A 14248-nucleotide genomic window follows, 5' to 3' on the forward strand; every position below is an offset into this window, starting at 1 on the left:
CTCAGGCTTTCTTATGGTCCAACTTTCACTGCCATACATTGCAACTGGGAAGACCATGGCCTTGACTATACGCACTTTTGTTGACAGGGTGATGTCTCTGCTTTTTAGTGTGCTGTCTAGATTTGCCATGGCTTTCCACCCCAGGAGCAAGCGTCTTTTAATTTCTTGGCTGCAGTCCCCGTCTGCGGTGATCTTGGAGCCCAGGAAAATAAAATCTGTCACTACCTCCATTTCTTTCCCCATCTATTTGCCAGGAATTGAGAGGGCCGGATGCCATGATCTTGGTTTTCTTAATGTTAAGTTTCAACCCAACGTTTTGCACTCTCCTTCTTCACTCGCAACAAGAGGCTCTTTAGTTCTTCTTCACTTTCTGCCATTAGAGTGGTATCATCTGCATATCTTAGGTTGTTGTTGGACCAGGTTAGATAGTTAAGAACTAAAAATGTGAATGAAAAAACATACCTGAAACAACCTAGAGAAGACATGAAATGTATAGACAGCAGAAGATCCATCTGTGTCGGTCAGCAGCTGATTAACATGGCAGCGCCAAGCCTCCTCTTCATCATCGTATGCCTGTGGTTGAAAAGCTGCCAATATGGCAGAAAGAAAAGGCGATGGTGGCGGAGAGGTCTGTACTTCTGGAAAACCATCTTGTTCTTCATCTTGGCTGCAAGTAAAACAAATATGATCATGGCAAATAAATGTTATTTCAGAACTTTGGTCCGATTACTTCTCTCCTCACCTTAGAAAGATATTACTCTCTAAGTCAGTAGTAATAAGAATACACTGAGAGAGAATACGACTGTATTAACACACCACATTTTCAGCACGATGTGGCTTGTTTGCGGATTGCTGAGGTAGGTGGATGCATCCTTTATGACTTATTCAACAAGCCAGGACTAAAACTTTTGAGATTAGTTTAATATGTGAACTCTCTCTAGTGTAATGGTTTGCAAACTGGAGGTCATTTACCTCCAAGGGGTAATTTGGGCGCATCCTGAGAGTAATGGAACAATTTGGGATAGCTCGCCTACGGGTCGAGGATCTGGTTTTGGGACTGCAACTGCTGAAAAACATGCCTGGTTCTTTGGAGGCGGGCGGGCACTGACAGTATTCATAACTGGGAAAAGGACAACTCTGTCAGACAATTCCATTATGGCTGCGCTAAGCATGTTGGTGGCTTCAAATCAAATGCTGGATAAAACATTTCACCTGGATAAGCCAGAGAAGTCAGCTTCTTCCTCTTCACACCTTTCATCCAGCTCTTTCAATGCAAGAGTTACATCCTCTTCAAAAATGGATTCACTGTAACTCTCAGTAGTCGGATGCTCTTGAATTTCAGGAGCTTCTTCCAGTTCTAAGGGTTCTTGGCAGACTAAGGACTCAAACTGTTCTTGCAAAGCAACTGATCCAGTATCCTCACTAGCTGTACTTTGTTCATCTTTCACTGATGAACTGCCATCCTGGAGAAGAAGAAATAATTTTAATATATATATATATATATATGTATTTGAAAAGAATTGTGCATCAGTTATTCTAAATTAACAAATTCAAAAGAGTATAAACAATGTTATTTTGCTTTGAAAACAATGCCACTTAATGTTTAAGTTTTGGGTTAAAATGTCCTTCTTTGTTCAATATTTTAATTTTTTTAATATTAATGTTATTAAACATTACAATTACAGAGTTAAAACTAATACATATTAAAAATAAAAGAATAAAATTTTAGAAACCAAATTTATGTATCAAATTTAGAAATGATTACCAGAGATAATTTATCTGTTTTAATTTTGATCAAATAAACCAACATTATATTCCTTTTAACTTTTAACAATCTTGATGTTTAATTCTGTCATGTCCTAGAACTTGATTTTTTTTCATTGTTTTTCTTTGTTGTTGTTGTTCCTTCTCACAAAGTTCTTCAAAACTTTTGAAGTCTTTTTTCTTCTCCAGTATAGGAAAATTATCCAGGCTACTCTTTTGGTATTTGACTATCTCTTTTAATTAAAACACGAGCTGGTTTCATTTGTATATGCAGTATAGCATTTTTTCCATATTACTCTAGTAGCCTGCCGTTTTAAAATCTACTTTTCAAAGTTTTAGTTTTGAAAAAAAAATATTATTTCCTTTGTCAAAAGTATTCAATTCTAACACTGAATTCTTATACATCTATTCGGAATTAAGCTCAATTGAATTCAGTGAGATGAATTTTTGATGAAAGAATGAAAGAAAACAGCTAGAGCTTAAGATGACTTACTGTATGTATAATTACTACCTAATGAAATTGGAGTGCTGTGGGGTAGAAATGCTAACAACTCTAAAACAAAACAGAACACAGTTTGCCAGTGATTCAACAATGGGATCGAAGACGGTACGAGCAGCACTTGCTCATTTTTGATTTTGAGATGAGTGTTAGGGGTGAGAAGGAACATTGAAATATGTCTCCTCTCCTTACTAGCCTTCTGGAAAATGATGAAGATCCCGTTTGACCAGACACTGGAGTCAGAAATTAGTAAGATCCAGGTGATGTATTGTTATTTTAAGGTGGGTTCCCCCCCCCCCAACTTTAGGCTATCATTTCTTTTTCTTTGCTTTTATCTTTTTTTTTAAAGTTACTGTATTTATATTACTTTAATTTTAAATTCTGTGTGCTTTGGAGACTGGGGAGAGGCCACATAAATAAAATAAAATTAATCCTCCTATTGCAGTCAGCGGAAGTGAATTTATTTATAGTAGATACTGAAGGTACACATTTCCCTTTAATAAAATCTTCTGCAGGTTTCCAAAGAGATTGCATGTCACAATCTTGCACAAGTACCTGCAAAGGGCTGTAGAGACCCAAGGAGAAAATCCAATATTTGATTTCTCCTGCCAAAACAGAGCCAGTGGCATACACCAGGAAATTAAAGATTGCTGTCTGTCTGTCTGTCTCTCTCTCATATCTCTATGCACACATACATGCACTCATCATCATCATCTCACTGTTATTCAGTAAATGGAGGAAAATGAACTGTCTGAAGCTTTTGTGTTGAAAACTGTCTGATGTTTAATGTTGTTTCTTTAAATGGTTTATGAATAGTTAATTGGTTGAATGCAAAGGCAACATAATAATCCTAAAGGATTTTGCATCTTTTGGCACCATACAGGTTTACCTTTCCCTGCCAGCTCTAGTCACCATAGGCCAGGGGTAGGCAACCTTGGCTCTTTTATGACTCGTGGACTTCAACTCCCAGAATTCCCGAGCCAGCCATGCTGAGGGGAAAGAGAGAGGTTTCCAAGCTGAGCCATGCTGGCTCAGGAATTCTGGGAGTTGAAGTCCACGAGTCATAAAAGAGCCAAGGTTGCCTACCCCTGCCATAGGTAATAGTAAGGGATGATAGCAATTGAAGTCCAGTATGTGGAGGCCTGCAAAGCCTTCTCTTTGGTACAATGAAAGATGTTTAGCAATTACATAAAGATCACAAAAATGACAATCTGAGTTACGTGCCTTAACGCACGTACGTGAAACGTAACAAATGCAGGCCAAATGATATATAATGCATTTACATACATTTAGAATGCATTTAGAATGATTTATATATCACATGTTGTAGCAGACATAAGTCAGGAAGGGCTCACATATTGTTTTGGAAATTTTCAAAATTCCCGTTCTTAAACTGTGCAAAATTCTATCCTAAAACTTAACAGGACGAGAGTTCTCTTGACTAGGGATTCAGCCTTCAGTCCCATTATAGCTCAAAGCAAGAATCCACCTTAAGACAATTGTAAACCCATGGTACTTATTTTAGACTTTAGAGAAAAGGGCTATGAATGGTTAAGATCTGAAAGACTTAATTACAAACACACGCACACAGAGACACTTAAAAAATGTAAAATGAGGATCACTGCTCTGAGTTTCTGCTGGAAATGGCAAATACATACTTAACATACTCACTGATATTTTTTTTAATCAGCTGGGAATCTTGCTCATTCCATGTACGTATTTCCATTTTTTAAATCATGCCACTAGCACACGGAGGGCTTGGTCAAGACCACTCCATTGACCAGCTGCTAACAAAGCTGGCCTGAGGTTCAAATCCCAATCAAAGCACCAATCACAAAGTGGCAAAGCGAGCATTAGAGGCAGAGGGAGGATCACAGGAAAAGAGAGCGTGTCACAGGAAGAAAATGAACCCAGAACCATCCTGCTCATCAAATCGTTCTCCGGCACCCCCAATTCATTAAAAGAACTTCAAAACTTTCTTAACCTGTGATGTGAATATCTTTAGTCTACCAATCAACCAACCAACCAACCAAAAAAAAATCATTTCCAGTAAACAATTTTTCAGCCACCACAGCAGGTTAGAAATACCGAAGTTAAATTACGTAATCAGCACGATAAAAAAATTCTTATAGACAGAATGCAAAGCTTTCATACAGTGCTAGAAAGAGGACAGATCAGCCATGCTGGAGCCCGCATTTCTCCCCACCTCAGGCAGCGTGTTGTTAGCATTATCTAGAGAGGCAGCCTCCAAACATGGAGTCTCAGCTCTGATTTGAAGCACCTCTTCCATTCCAACACTGCTAGTGGAATCTTGAGATTGCAGCAACAGGTTGATGTGATCTGGTATGGCATCATCGGCAGCCGAATCACTGTTTAGCTTGAGACAAAAAAAAAAAAGCATCCATTCATGTTTCACGAAATACAAGTCAATGTAGGTTCACACACAAATGTAAAGCAAAAAAATTTTTTTTTATTTTATTTTTATTTTTATTACCGGTACATTTATATCCCGCCCTTCTCCGAAGACTCAGGGCGGCTGACAAGCTTAGCAGTAGCCTTCATTCTATGTATATGCCTGCTTATTAGGGCTTTCACACACACACACACACACCCAAGCGGCATTATTACAAAGTCAGCTTAATTGCCCCCAACAATCTGGGTCCTCATTTTACTTACCTCGGAAGGATGGAAGTCTGAGTCAACCTTGAGCCTGGTGGGATGCGAACCTGCACTAATTGCAGGCAGCTGGTGTTACTGAAGGAGGCATTAGCCCACTGCTCCACCAAATGCAGACATGAGGCTACCCTTTCTATTAACTAGATCAGGGGTCCCCAAACCCCGGTCCGTGGACTGACAATGGGCCACGACCTGCCAGAAACTGGGCCATGCAAACAAAGTGAAGCCCTATCCGTGGGATGCAAATAGCATGCAAAACCACGGCCCCTCTGGTCCACAGAAAAATCCTTTCCCCACGGAACCGGTCCCTGGTGCCCAAAAGGTTGGGGGCCTCTGAATTAGACTGTACCTTGAGTCTATCTGCTATGCTTAAAAATAACATTAATAACTGGAATTCTCATGAGGGCAAAGATAATATAACACTAATGAAGAACGTCCCTTAGCTAACTCATCAGAAGTACTGTTTTGGCACAACTACTTTTACTCAACCTATACCAGGGGTCTTCAAACTTGGCCCTTTTATGACTTGTGGACTTCAACTCCCAGAATTCCTCAGCCAGGCACCTGGCTGAGGAATTCTGGGAGTTGAAGTCCACAAGTCATAAAAGAGCCAAGTTTGAAGACCCCTGACCTATACGAACAGATGCCTTGGCTGCCCCAAAGACTGAATATGTCACCATTCTTCCTTCACTGCAGAATCTGAGATTCCAAAAATGCAAAAAAAAATTTGTATCATCAGTATATTATTTAAACCCAGAATAATTTCTAAATACTTTAAAGGTGTTTGTTAATCAAATTGCCCATCGGAAACAGCCAAATAATTCTCTTCTTTTTAATTTAGTTTAGCTACTCCTAACCCTAATCAAAAGTGATTTCAAATAAATCAGACATTTAATTACCAATCAAAAGAAATGTTATTGCATTCCACTTAAACCTTTAAGTTCTATTTCTTAAAGAGTTTGGGTCAATGTAAATTTTCTACGGTCAGTATGGTCGTCGTGTTATAAAAACGACAAGACGTTTACTTTGAAATGACAGAATCTTTCCCAGACATATTGGCCCATTAGCTTTACACTGACACATATACTCAAGAACCTCCTCGTTTATACTCTATTGGTACAAACCTATTCTAAATCCCATTCTGCTACCTCTTACTTTTATTAGAAGCAAGCACTTTTAAGACAAGTGTCATTCACAGCTTAAGCCAACATTTCATGGGTAACCCCTATGCCAAATCTAGAAACGGAGGATCAGAGCATCGTGCCCCAAACGCATAAGATGCCCACTTTTCCTGCAAATTTATTTATTTATTTTATTTTAATTGAATTTATATCCTGCCCTTCTCCAAAGACTCAGGGCGGCTTACAAGCTTAGCAGTAGCCTTCATTCTATGTATATGCCTGCTTATTAGGGCTTTCATACACCCCCCATGAGAACCCAAGAGGCAGCCTTGAACGTCTAACCCAAGGGCTGCTATTTTGACGCAAAAACAACCTGTCTTTTACCATTTGGGAGTGTGACAGTATCTGACTGGCACTCAGCCCTCCTTCTTCTTCCGAGGATTCGTCAGTATCTTCTTGATTGGTCAGGTTCAAGCTGGGAGTGCTACCTGAGTAGGGATACTCTTGGAGAGAGGGCGTGTCCCCTTTCTCAATGCTGTCCAGGGAACGCCTACGGACTCCCCAGTTGAAGTTGTCCATGCTCTCGCCCTGAAACGAGAAGGAAGTTTATTCCAAAGTGTTTAAGCTACTCTTGAGAGCTGAAATGAACACAGCAAAAAAACAAAAAACAAAAAAAACAAAAGCCACACAAAGACGGAATTCACCGAGAGCAGCGTCTCAATCAGCCCGTCGAGCTAATTGCACATTTAAATTCTGCCAACGTGGTTCCCCCTTGATGAGGTGTTTAAACACATGGCAACGTACGGTTTCGCAGTATTTTTTTTTTTCTTTTGACGGGCTCATCTGAATGGGCTTAACGTTTGTCTACAACCACGTATCCCTTGCAGTACTAAGATCCTCCGACTTTCAAGCACAGACAGACACGTACGGATGACAAACAGATGAAACAAAGCCACTGCACCAGGCTGCAACTTACCTGCAGCTCCTGGTTCGCAAAAAGAAAAACACACATAATTAGAACGAGGACAAACACTTACAGATACTTTTTAATGGAGGCGATTTTATATTGCATACGCTTGCTGGCAGTAGAAGACTTGATTCAAGCTTTGGAAAAACTGTTGTTGTTTTTTGTCAAGGCCCCCCCCCTCTCCCCTACTATTTAATCGGCTTTAGAAAAACTGGTGCAAAAAAACATTATGAGACAAACACTTAAAACAGATGGCCGTGGCACATTTTTCGGTGTTAAACATACATTGAAACTAACTCTGAGAACGGCTTGGAAGCAACTGCAGGGAAAATTTTTAAAACGGACTTTGATCTACACGAAACGGGATTAAATGCACGATCTGTAAGTTTTATTCAGTGCAAGAAAGCAGAAACATTTGAGCTGATCGGTCTTGAAAAGCAGGTTTAGCTGTTAATAGTTTTCATTCCTCTCTGGGTGGCCTTCCCAGATGCTTAAGAATTTAAATGCACTCTTGATTCGTTACCGGTATTTTATGGTCACAAAAGAAAATCCTGCAGGTAGGGCGGCTTAATTAGCACTAACTCAAAAGTCATCCAGAAGGAGATCACTGGCTAGGGAGGGGAAGAGGGTGGCTTCATCGTTTTCAGAACACCTAAACCACCCCACTGCATTTCTCCCACTCTTTTCTGCGCCACTGAAGCCTACGGGAAATGCTTCAGAGACCTGCCAAGCAGTTGGAAGTGTTGTTGATAATGCTGAGATCAAGAGGTTGAATGGATTACAGTTCTGGAAGTCATTTGCATTACTGGAGATAGGAGAGGGAAAAAAAAACAATTTCCCGGTAGAAAAAGGAACTGGAGAATTGCTAAAATTCCTCATCTATAAGAGTTTTGTCTCCAGAGGTTTTTTTTTAAAAAAAATAATGTGTGAATACCCCTTCCACCTCCATAGGGATGGTGTCATTTGGAGGACTGTTCTAGCTTTCCCCAATTATCCACCCTTGGGTACTTCCATGCACTGCAACCGTATATTAGAAATGACAAGTAATTACATTTGACAAATGCACCGTGAACCCAGACACAATATGAAGGGCTGAAAATCAAATCAATTTCGACATACTCCTGTCAATATACATTGTGCAGTATTAGTTGAGCTTTGATGATGCCATATGCTAGACTTCCAAGTTTGGGACAGTTTCATTTGGCTTTCTACCCATGTATTCTCAATCGTATATTGACATCCTCTTTTAATTCACCGGGGCATTTCCAAAATGTCAGATAATGTTCATATTTCTACATATCAGATTAGATCAAAATAAAAAGCAAAAGGGAGTCCCGAACATGAAAGAAAGAGGTTATGGTATGCAAAGCAGCACAATATAAAATTATGGATCCAGTGCTTTTTTTTTTTTCCCCAGGCAGGAAGTGCAAGAGATGTCACGCCTGGATATATTTTTTTTAGTGCTTTGATTAATTGCAATACAAGCTTACAACAAAAGAAAAGGACAGAATCTCAAAGTTCCTGCTTTTTCTTGAAGCATAGACTTGAATGAAGCTACCCTTACACAGCCTTACCTCTGCATCTTCCAACTCAACATCTAAAAAGTCAAAATCCTTAAAAACTCCGAACTGTTGTTCACTTGTGTTATCTTCTACGACCACTTCTTCTTCTTGAATCACTTCCTCTGTTGCTGAAATAAGACTCGTTTGCTGGTCCCCGACATCCAGGTCTTCGTTGGAGGAAAAGATAACCTACACAGTCATCAGTAAGAGAGGTAAAGCATAAGTAAAATTAAGAGTAACAATATGGATGTTTACAGGAGCTGACGGAATTGTGTTTAAATGCCATTAATCACCAACAAGACCTTCTGTTCCAATGGAAAAGCTTTCCAGTTCTTAAAATTCTAAGGGAACACCTGCTGCCGGCATCATCTTCCCATCGTCCTGTGCGCCCCCACAGGGAGGGCCTTCTCAGGGTACCGCCGGTTAATGAATGCCGGCGGGTTATTCCCAGGGGAAGGGCGTTCTCTGTGGGTGCGCCTGCCCTATGGAACCAACTACCCACAGAATCTAGGACTGCCCCCGACCTTCGCTCATTTCGCCAGGACCTGAAAACTTGGCTCTTTGAGCTGCTTGGCCCAGACTGTGGGGTTTTTAATTTAATTGGGTTTTAGATTTACTTTTGGGGCTTGAATTTAATTAATTGCTTTAAATGATTTTAATTTTTGTATTTTATGGTTTTACCTGCCCTGTAAACCACCCTGAGTCCTACGGGAATAGGGCAGTATACAAATTCAATAAAAATAAATAAATAAAATTCTCAGGACAGCGGAATAATAATTCACCAACTTTAGTACAGAAATTTCTTTTCACTGATGGGATACATGCTTCTCTCAGGAATTTAAAATTACTCACGGAAGGGTTCTTGGGAATTCCTGACTCTGGACCACAAAGAGATAATACATTCATTAGTTTCTCCCTTGTCCGTCGCTGGAAAAGAAATAAAAAAATACTTATAAATAAATATGCCCAGGATGTTTTGTTTTCTTTGGCTACAAAGAGATGCTTTTGGCATTTCTAAGATTTAAGCAACAGATCACCTGAGATAACTGTGGCCTCTTCCAGCTCACAGGAACCAAAGCATTAGAATTCGATCCGGAGGAAGTGGAAGACGTGCTTCTTGTAACAGCAATGACTTTTGCTTTGCCGTTCCTACCCGTTGCGCTGTGCTGATCACCGTATTTGTTCCCAATAATTGGTGTCTAATAAAATGGAAGAGAAAATAATTTTTCAGGTCAACGTCTTACCCAATTCCACAAAGGTCTGTAAGACAGAGTTGGCTTACCGTGCTGTGTGTACAGTGTGCAACAACCGGAAAGGCCCATATAACATGCAAAGTCACAAACTCTGATCTATAAATCGTCATATCTGGGCTTATGTGACATATTAATGTGTTAAGTGTTTGCAGTAGTGGAGAAAGACTTTTTTTTTTTGGTCCTTTCCAGGGTGAGAACATTCTCCTTGCCATGATCTTTTCATTTCTTTCACCAATCTTCTCATTTTATCAGGGCAGAAAATGCTCCTTTTTTCCCCCTTTTTTGACAGCCAACTAATGGCAAGCTGCATAAAGGGATGTGGGAGGTAAATCAGCTGTCGACAGCCTTTCAAGGCTGGCTAGAAACAGACACTAGAAATACTAGAATTTCTCTTTTATTGACAAAGGCAATAACAATATTTGTTCTTCTCTCACTTTTATATCTAATTTCGTTCTTGGAAATGAAATGAAGGGAACAAGAAGCTTTTTCACTGTTCCCACTTAAAATTAAAATAAATTAAAAATTAGAGCTAAAAATTAAAAAAAAAAATGTTATATTTTCTTCCATTAAAATCCAGGCAACTTAAAAGTCTTCTCGATAGGATGTTTTCTTTGGAGCTCAAAACAACCCATTCCCCCCCGTATATGTGCACACTCCTAATTTCAGCCTATAATATGGGTGTCTGACCTTTTGGCTAACCCGGGCTACATAAAAGTTAAAAGTTTACAATCTTGTAGGGCTGTGTTACTAGCTGTCACATGCAGCCCGTGGGCCACAGGTTAGACATGCCTGACTTAGAAGAAAATTAAGTATGCAAAATCTGAAACCTACTTAAAAACTCCTTACCTCTGATATGTCAAAATGAAAATCTAAGGTCTTCCCAGGCAGTTCTTTGGAAACATTGTTAAAAATTTTGGTAAATGAAATTTCAGGAGAGCTTATGTCACCGCCGTAGGATTTGGGGATATCATTTGGTACAACCAGACTGGCTGAACGGGATACCACCAGTTTCAAAATATTAAGTGCTTCCTTCCAGTAGGGACTCTATTATTAACAAAGACAGGAACAGAGACACATGTACTCCCATTAATCACAGTAATAACTTAAAAATACAAAACTCGGCAGTATTTGAAGTATTAATATAAAGCGGTTACATTTCTGTGAAAGTCAACAAATGAATTTTTAATATATATAAATGTCCATTTGCCATGGGCAGAGGGTTGGACTAGAAGACCTCCAAGGTCCTTTTCATTAAGAAAAAAAAACTTATCCCAGAATATAAAATGCACGAAGCTTCTCTTTCTGCTGTTATGTAACTGCATCTCTTTTCATCTTCACACAGTTGCTTAAGATACTCCTGAGTTTTTCTGCATGTGTGTGCATGCACGACTGCCCCATTCTTAAAAGAGGTGCTTTGTATATACTTCCGCACATTCCAAAATATGACTTTCAAAGGTATTTCCACAGGCCTGCAGTTTACTCCTTACAAGTATGAGAATGTCAATTAGGCACGCTAAAGTATTTAGCATTGTACCTGGTACTTAGAACCTAATTGCCCTTCTCGTCGTTATTTTACAGTCACTTGGTTTAAATTTATAGCAATTTCACAACAGACAACTGGAGTAAGTGAATCTTAGGTAGAAAGGCTGCTTCAGTTGCTTAAATTCAGAATATGTACATGGTGTGTGTGTGTGTGTGTGTGTGTGTGTGTGTGTGTTTGTCAGACTCCAAGTTCTCTATTAATAATCAGAGGAAGAGGGCCACGCCACAGGAAGAGAGTTAGCAAAATGCATTCGCTTTATTTTATGATGAAATTCAAAACAATATGAAAGGTCAGAAAATGGGATGAGAAGGATTTTTTTTTTTAAAAAAGCATCAGCACAGGAGGTGTTGTTTTTAAGTTGCTGGGTGATTGGCTCCACTTGATAACATTTGAAAAACAGTTATCCTTAACTGCTCCCTTTTATCACCACATGATTTATCCTAACAACAAAAATAAGCCCTTATCATAATACTGTATCCAGATTAAATAATGAGCATTTCCCCAACAAGTAGCTCCTTGAGGCGAACCTTGATCAATCAAGAAGGCTCTAAATGGTTTAGTCAAAATGGAAAATCATGGTTACATTTTTTTTTCAATAAGGTCAAAATCTTAAAAACAATGAATTTATAATCCTCTGCTTATTTCTTAAAAGTAAATCCAGAAGTGGATACTTTAAATATCATAATCATAATAGCAAAGTTGGAAGGGACCTTGCAGGTCATCTAGTCCAACCCCCTGCTCAGGCAGGGAACCCTATACCAGACATGTCAAACACAAGGCCCGGGGGCCGGATGCGGCCCGCGAAGTGGTTTCATGTGGCCCACGAAGCCATCCTGGAAAAAGTGAGGGAACGGCCCCCACTGCCTTGGCCCTGGCCCAGAGACCCTCCTTCTGCCAGAGACCCTCAGATCTGTCCCACTCCTGCCCAGGCCCCCATAGGCACCCTTGATGCGAACGATGTAGAGCTGGCCACGCCCACCCAGTGGGCCATACACACTCTAGCCACGCCCACCCAGTAGGCCATGCCCACCCTGGCCACGCCCACCCGGCCCCCTCAGGGCAACCGCAATGCTGATGCGGCCCTCAATGAAATTGAGTTTGACACCCCTGCCCTATACCATTTTAGACGTCCTTATTTCCCTTCTCGCTAAGTTTAACCTGATGGCATCTGGTATTTCTGCTTATTTGGATTTCATTTTAGTATCATGCAGACTGCCAGGAACTTACTCTGTAGCTGAAGTAATGATTAAGAAGCAAAAATCCCCAATAGAAAAGCTTCAAATAGTCTGCTTTCTTAAGTGTTTGTATGCTGTGAATTTATTGAAGCCTGGTATTCTATGAAAGGAGAAATTAACAAGCATATTGATTTAATTCCAGCACGTGAACGCTTTAGAAACCAGACCATTTGAACGACCAAGCAACGACGGAACCAATCAGCTCCCCAGAATTTAAGTATTTAAATATAGCACTAAATTTAAAGATAGCACTAAAGCAGGGCTAGGCAACCCTTGGCTCGTTTATGACTCGTGGACTTCAACTCCCAGAATTCCTGAGCCAGCGAACGGCCAAGCACGCAACCAACTGACCACACTGGGACACAAGACGTATATAAGCTAAAGAAGAACAGAACAAGATGCTTCAACCGAAGTCCCACTGATGGCATTACCTCGCCTGCTAACGAAACATCTGGCCGCTAAATGCCAAAGCCTCAGAGAAAAATGAAGGGAGAAGTTGAGAGAGAAGGAAAGTGGGAGTTGATTAAGGAATATAAATGGGAAGAATTCACCCTCAAAAATACCCTAATTTTTTTTTCTTTAATTCCATTTATATCCCGCCCTTCTCCGAAGACTCAGGGCGGCTTACAAGCTTAGCAGTAGCCTTCATTCTATGTATATGCCTGCTTATTAGGGCTTTCACACACACCCCCAAGCGGCATTATTACAAAGTCAGCTTAATTGCCCCCAACAATCTGGGTCCTCATTTTACCTACCTCGGAAGGATGGAAGGCTGAGTCAACCTTGAGCCTGGTGGGACTCGAACCTGCACTAACTGCAGGCAGCTGGTGTTACTTAAGGAGGCATTAGCCCACTGCTCCACCAAGGCTCTTAAATTCTCTTAAATTCTTAAATTTAAATACTTAAATTCTCTCTCCCATTTCAAGCAGCATCCGTAAAAAATAGAGGAAAAATTCTTTGGCCATTTAATTGCCTTGGCCGGGAAAGCTATTAGGCAAAGGAAGAAAGCTAGAGTTAAGACTTAAAAAAAAGAAAAAGAGAAAAGAAGATCTAACCAGAGGGGGCATTATATGATTAAATATCTGTTTGAGTACGGTTAAAAGAGTAGGTAGCCCTCAGATATAAACAGACTTTGACAATAAGAAAGATATGATTTATAATTAGAATAGCATCGGGGATTTTTTGATATGGGAAATATGAAAACACTAGGATGGCTTGTATAAATGAAATGTAACAAATTTTGAGAAAATAATAACTGACAGTGATATCCTGAATATTGATGGGAAACCAAACTTAAATAAGAGCTTGAAAAACAGGATACGGATTTAACAGGGAGACTTTAATTGCAAATACAATTGAAATATAGACTGCTTAAAAAAAGGTTACAAACTGATATTATTTGTGCAACACGAGAAAAAAACATGATGAGGATGTGTACATCTAATTTTGTATGTATTAATAGCAGCAAGAACTGCATTTGCGTAGTGTTGGGGAAAAAACAATACGGGAGAAAAGGAGGATCAGGGGAAAAAACATTGGGTTGTGTAGTATTGAACAGACTTGTATTGAAGAAACTAAGATGTAATATCGAGCAACAAGCACTAAGCACTTATGTTTTGTAATAATAA

General features: G+C 39.8%; 1 protein-coding gene across 4 annotated transcripts in view; it reads right to left on the bottom strand.

Annotated features, from left to right (window-relative positions):
- FRYL (FRY like transcription coactivator) overlaps positions 1 to 14248 on the bottom strand; it is a 142790-nt gene that overhangs the window by 16591 nt on the left and 111951 nt on the right. For 3 of the 4 annotated variants that reach the window (XM_083367890.1, XM_083367889.1, XM_083367888.1), the window contains 8 exons: positions 10689 to 10886; positions 9627 to 9788; positions 9442 to 9516; positions 8602 to 8778; positions 6445 to 6648; positions 4470 to 4640; positions 1213 to 1463; positions 463 to 667 (listed from right to left, as the gene is read on the bottom strand). In XM_083367890.1, the coding sequence (XP_083224016.1) occupies positions 463 to 667; positions 1213 to 1463; positions 4470 to 4640; positions 6445 to 6648; positions 8602 to 8778; positions 9442 to 9516; positions 9627 to 9788; positions 10689 to 10886 (1443 nt within the window). Of the gene's footprint in view, positions 1 to 462; positions 668 to 1212; positions 1464 to 3934; positions 4641 to 6444; positions 6649 to 8601; positions 8779 to 9441; positions 9517 to 9626; positions 9789 to 10688; positions 10887 to 14248 lie in introns of those variants that run through there. The other variant, XR_014493084.1, reaches the window with a different exon arrangement.

The sequence above is a fragment of the Vipera ursinii genome (genome assembly GCF_947247035.1).
Source record: "Vipera ursinii genome assembly, chromosome: 7".
Classification (NCBI taxonomy): domain Eukaryota; kingdom Metazoa; phylum Chordata; class Lepidosauria; order Squamata; family Viperidae; genus Vipera; species Vipera ursinii.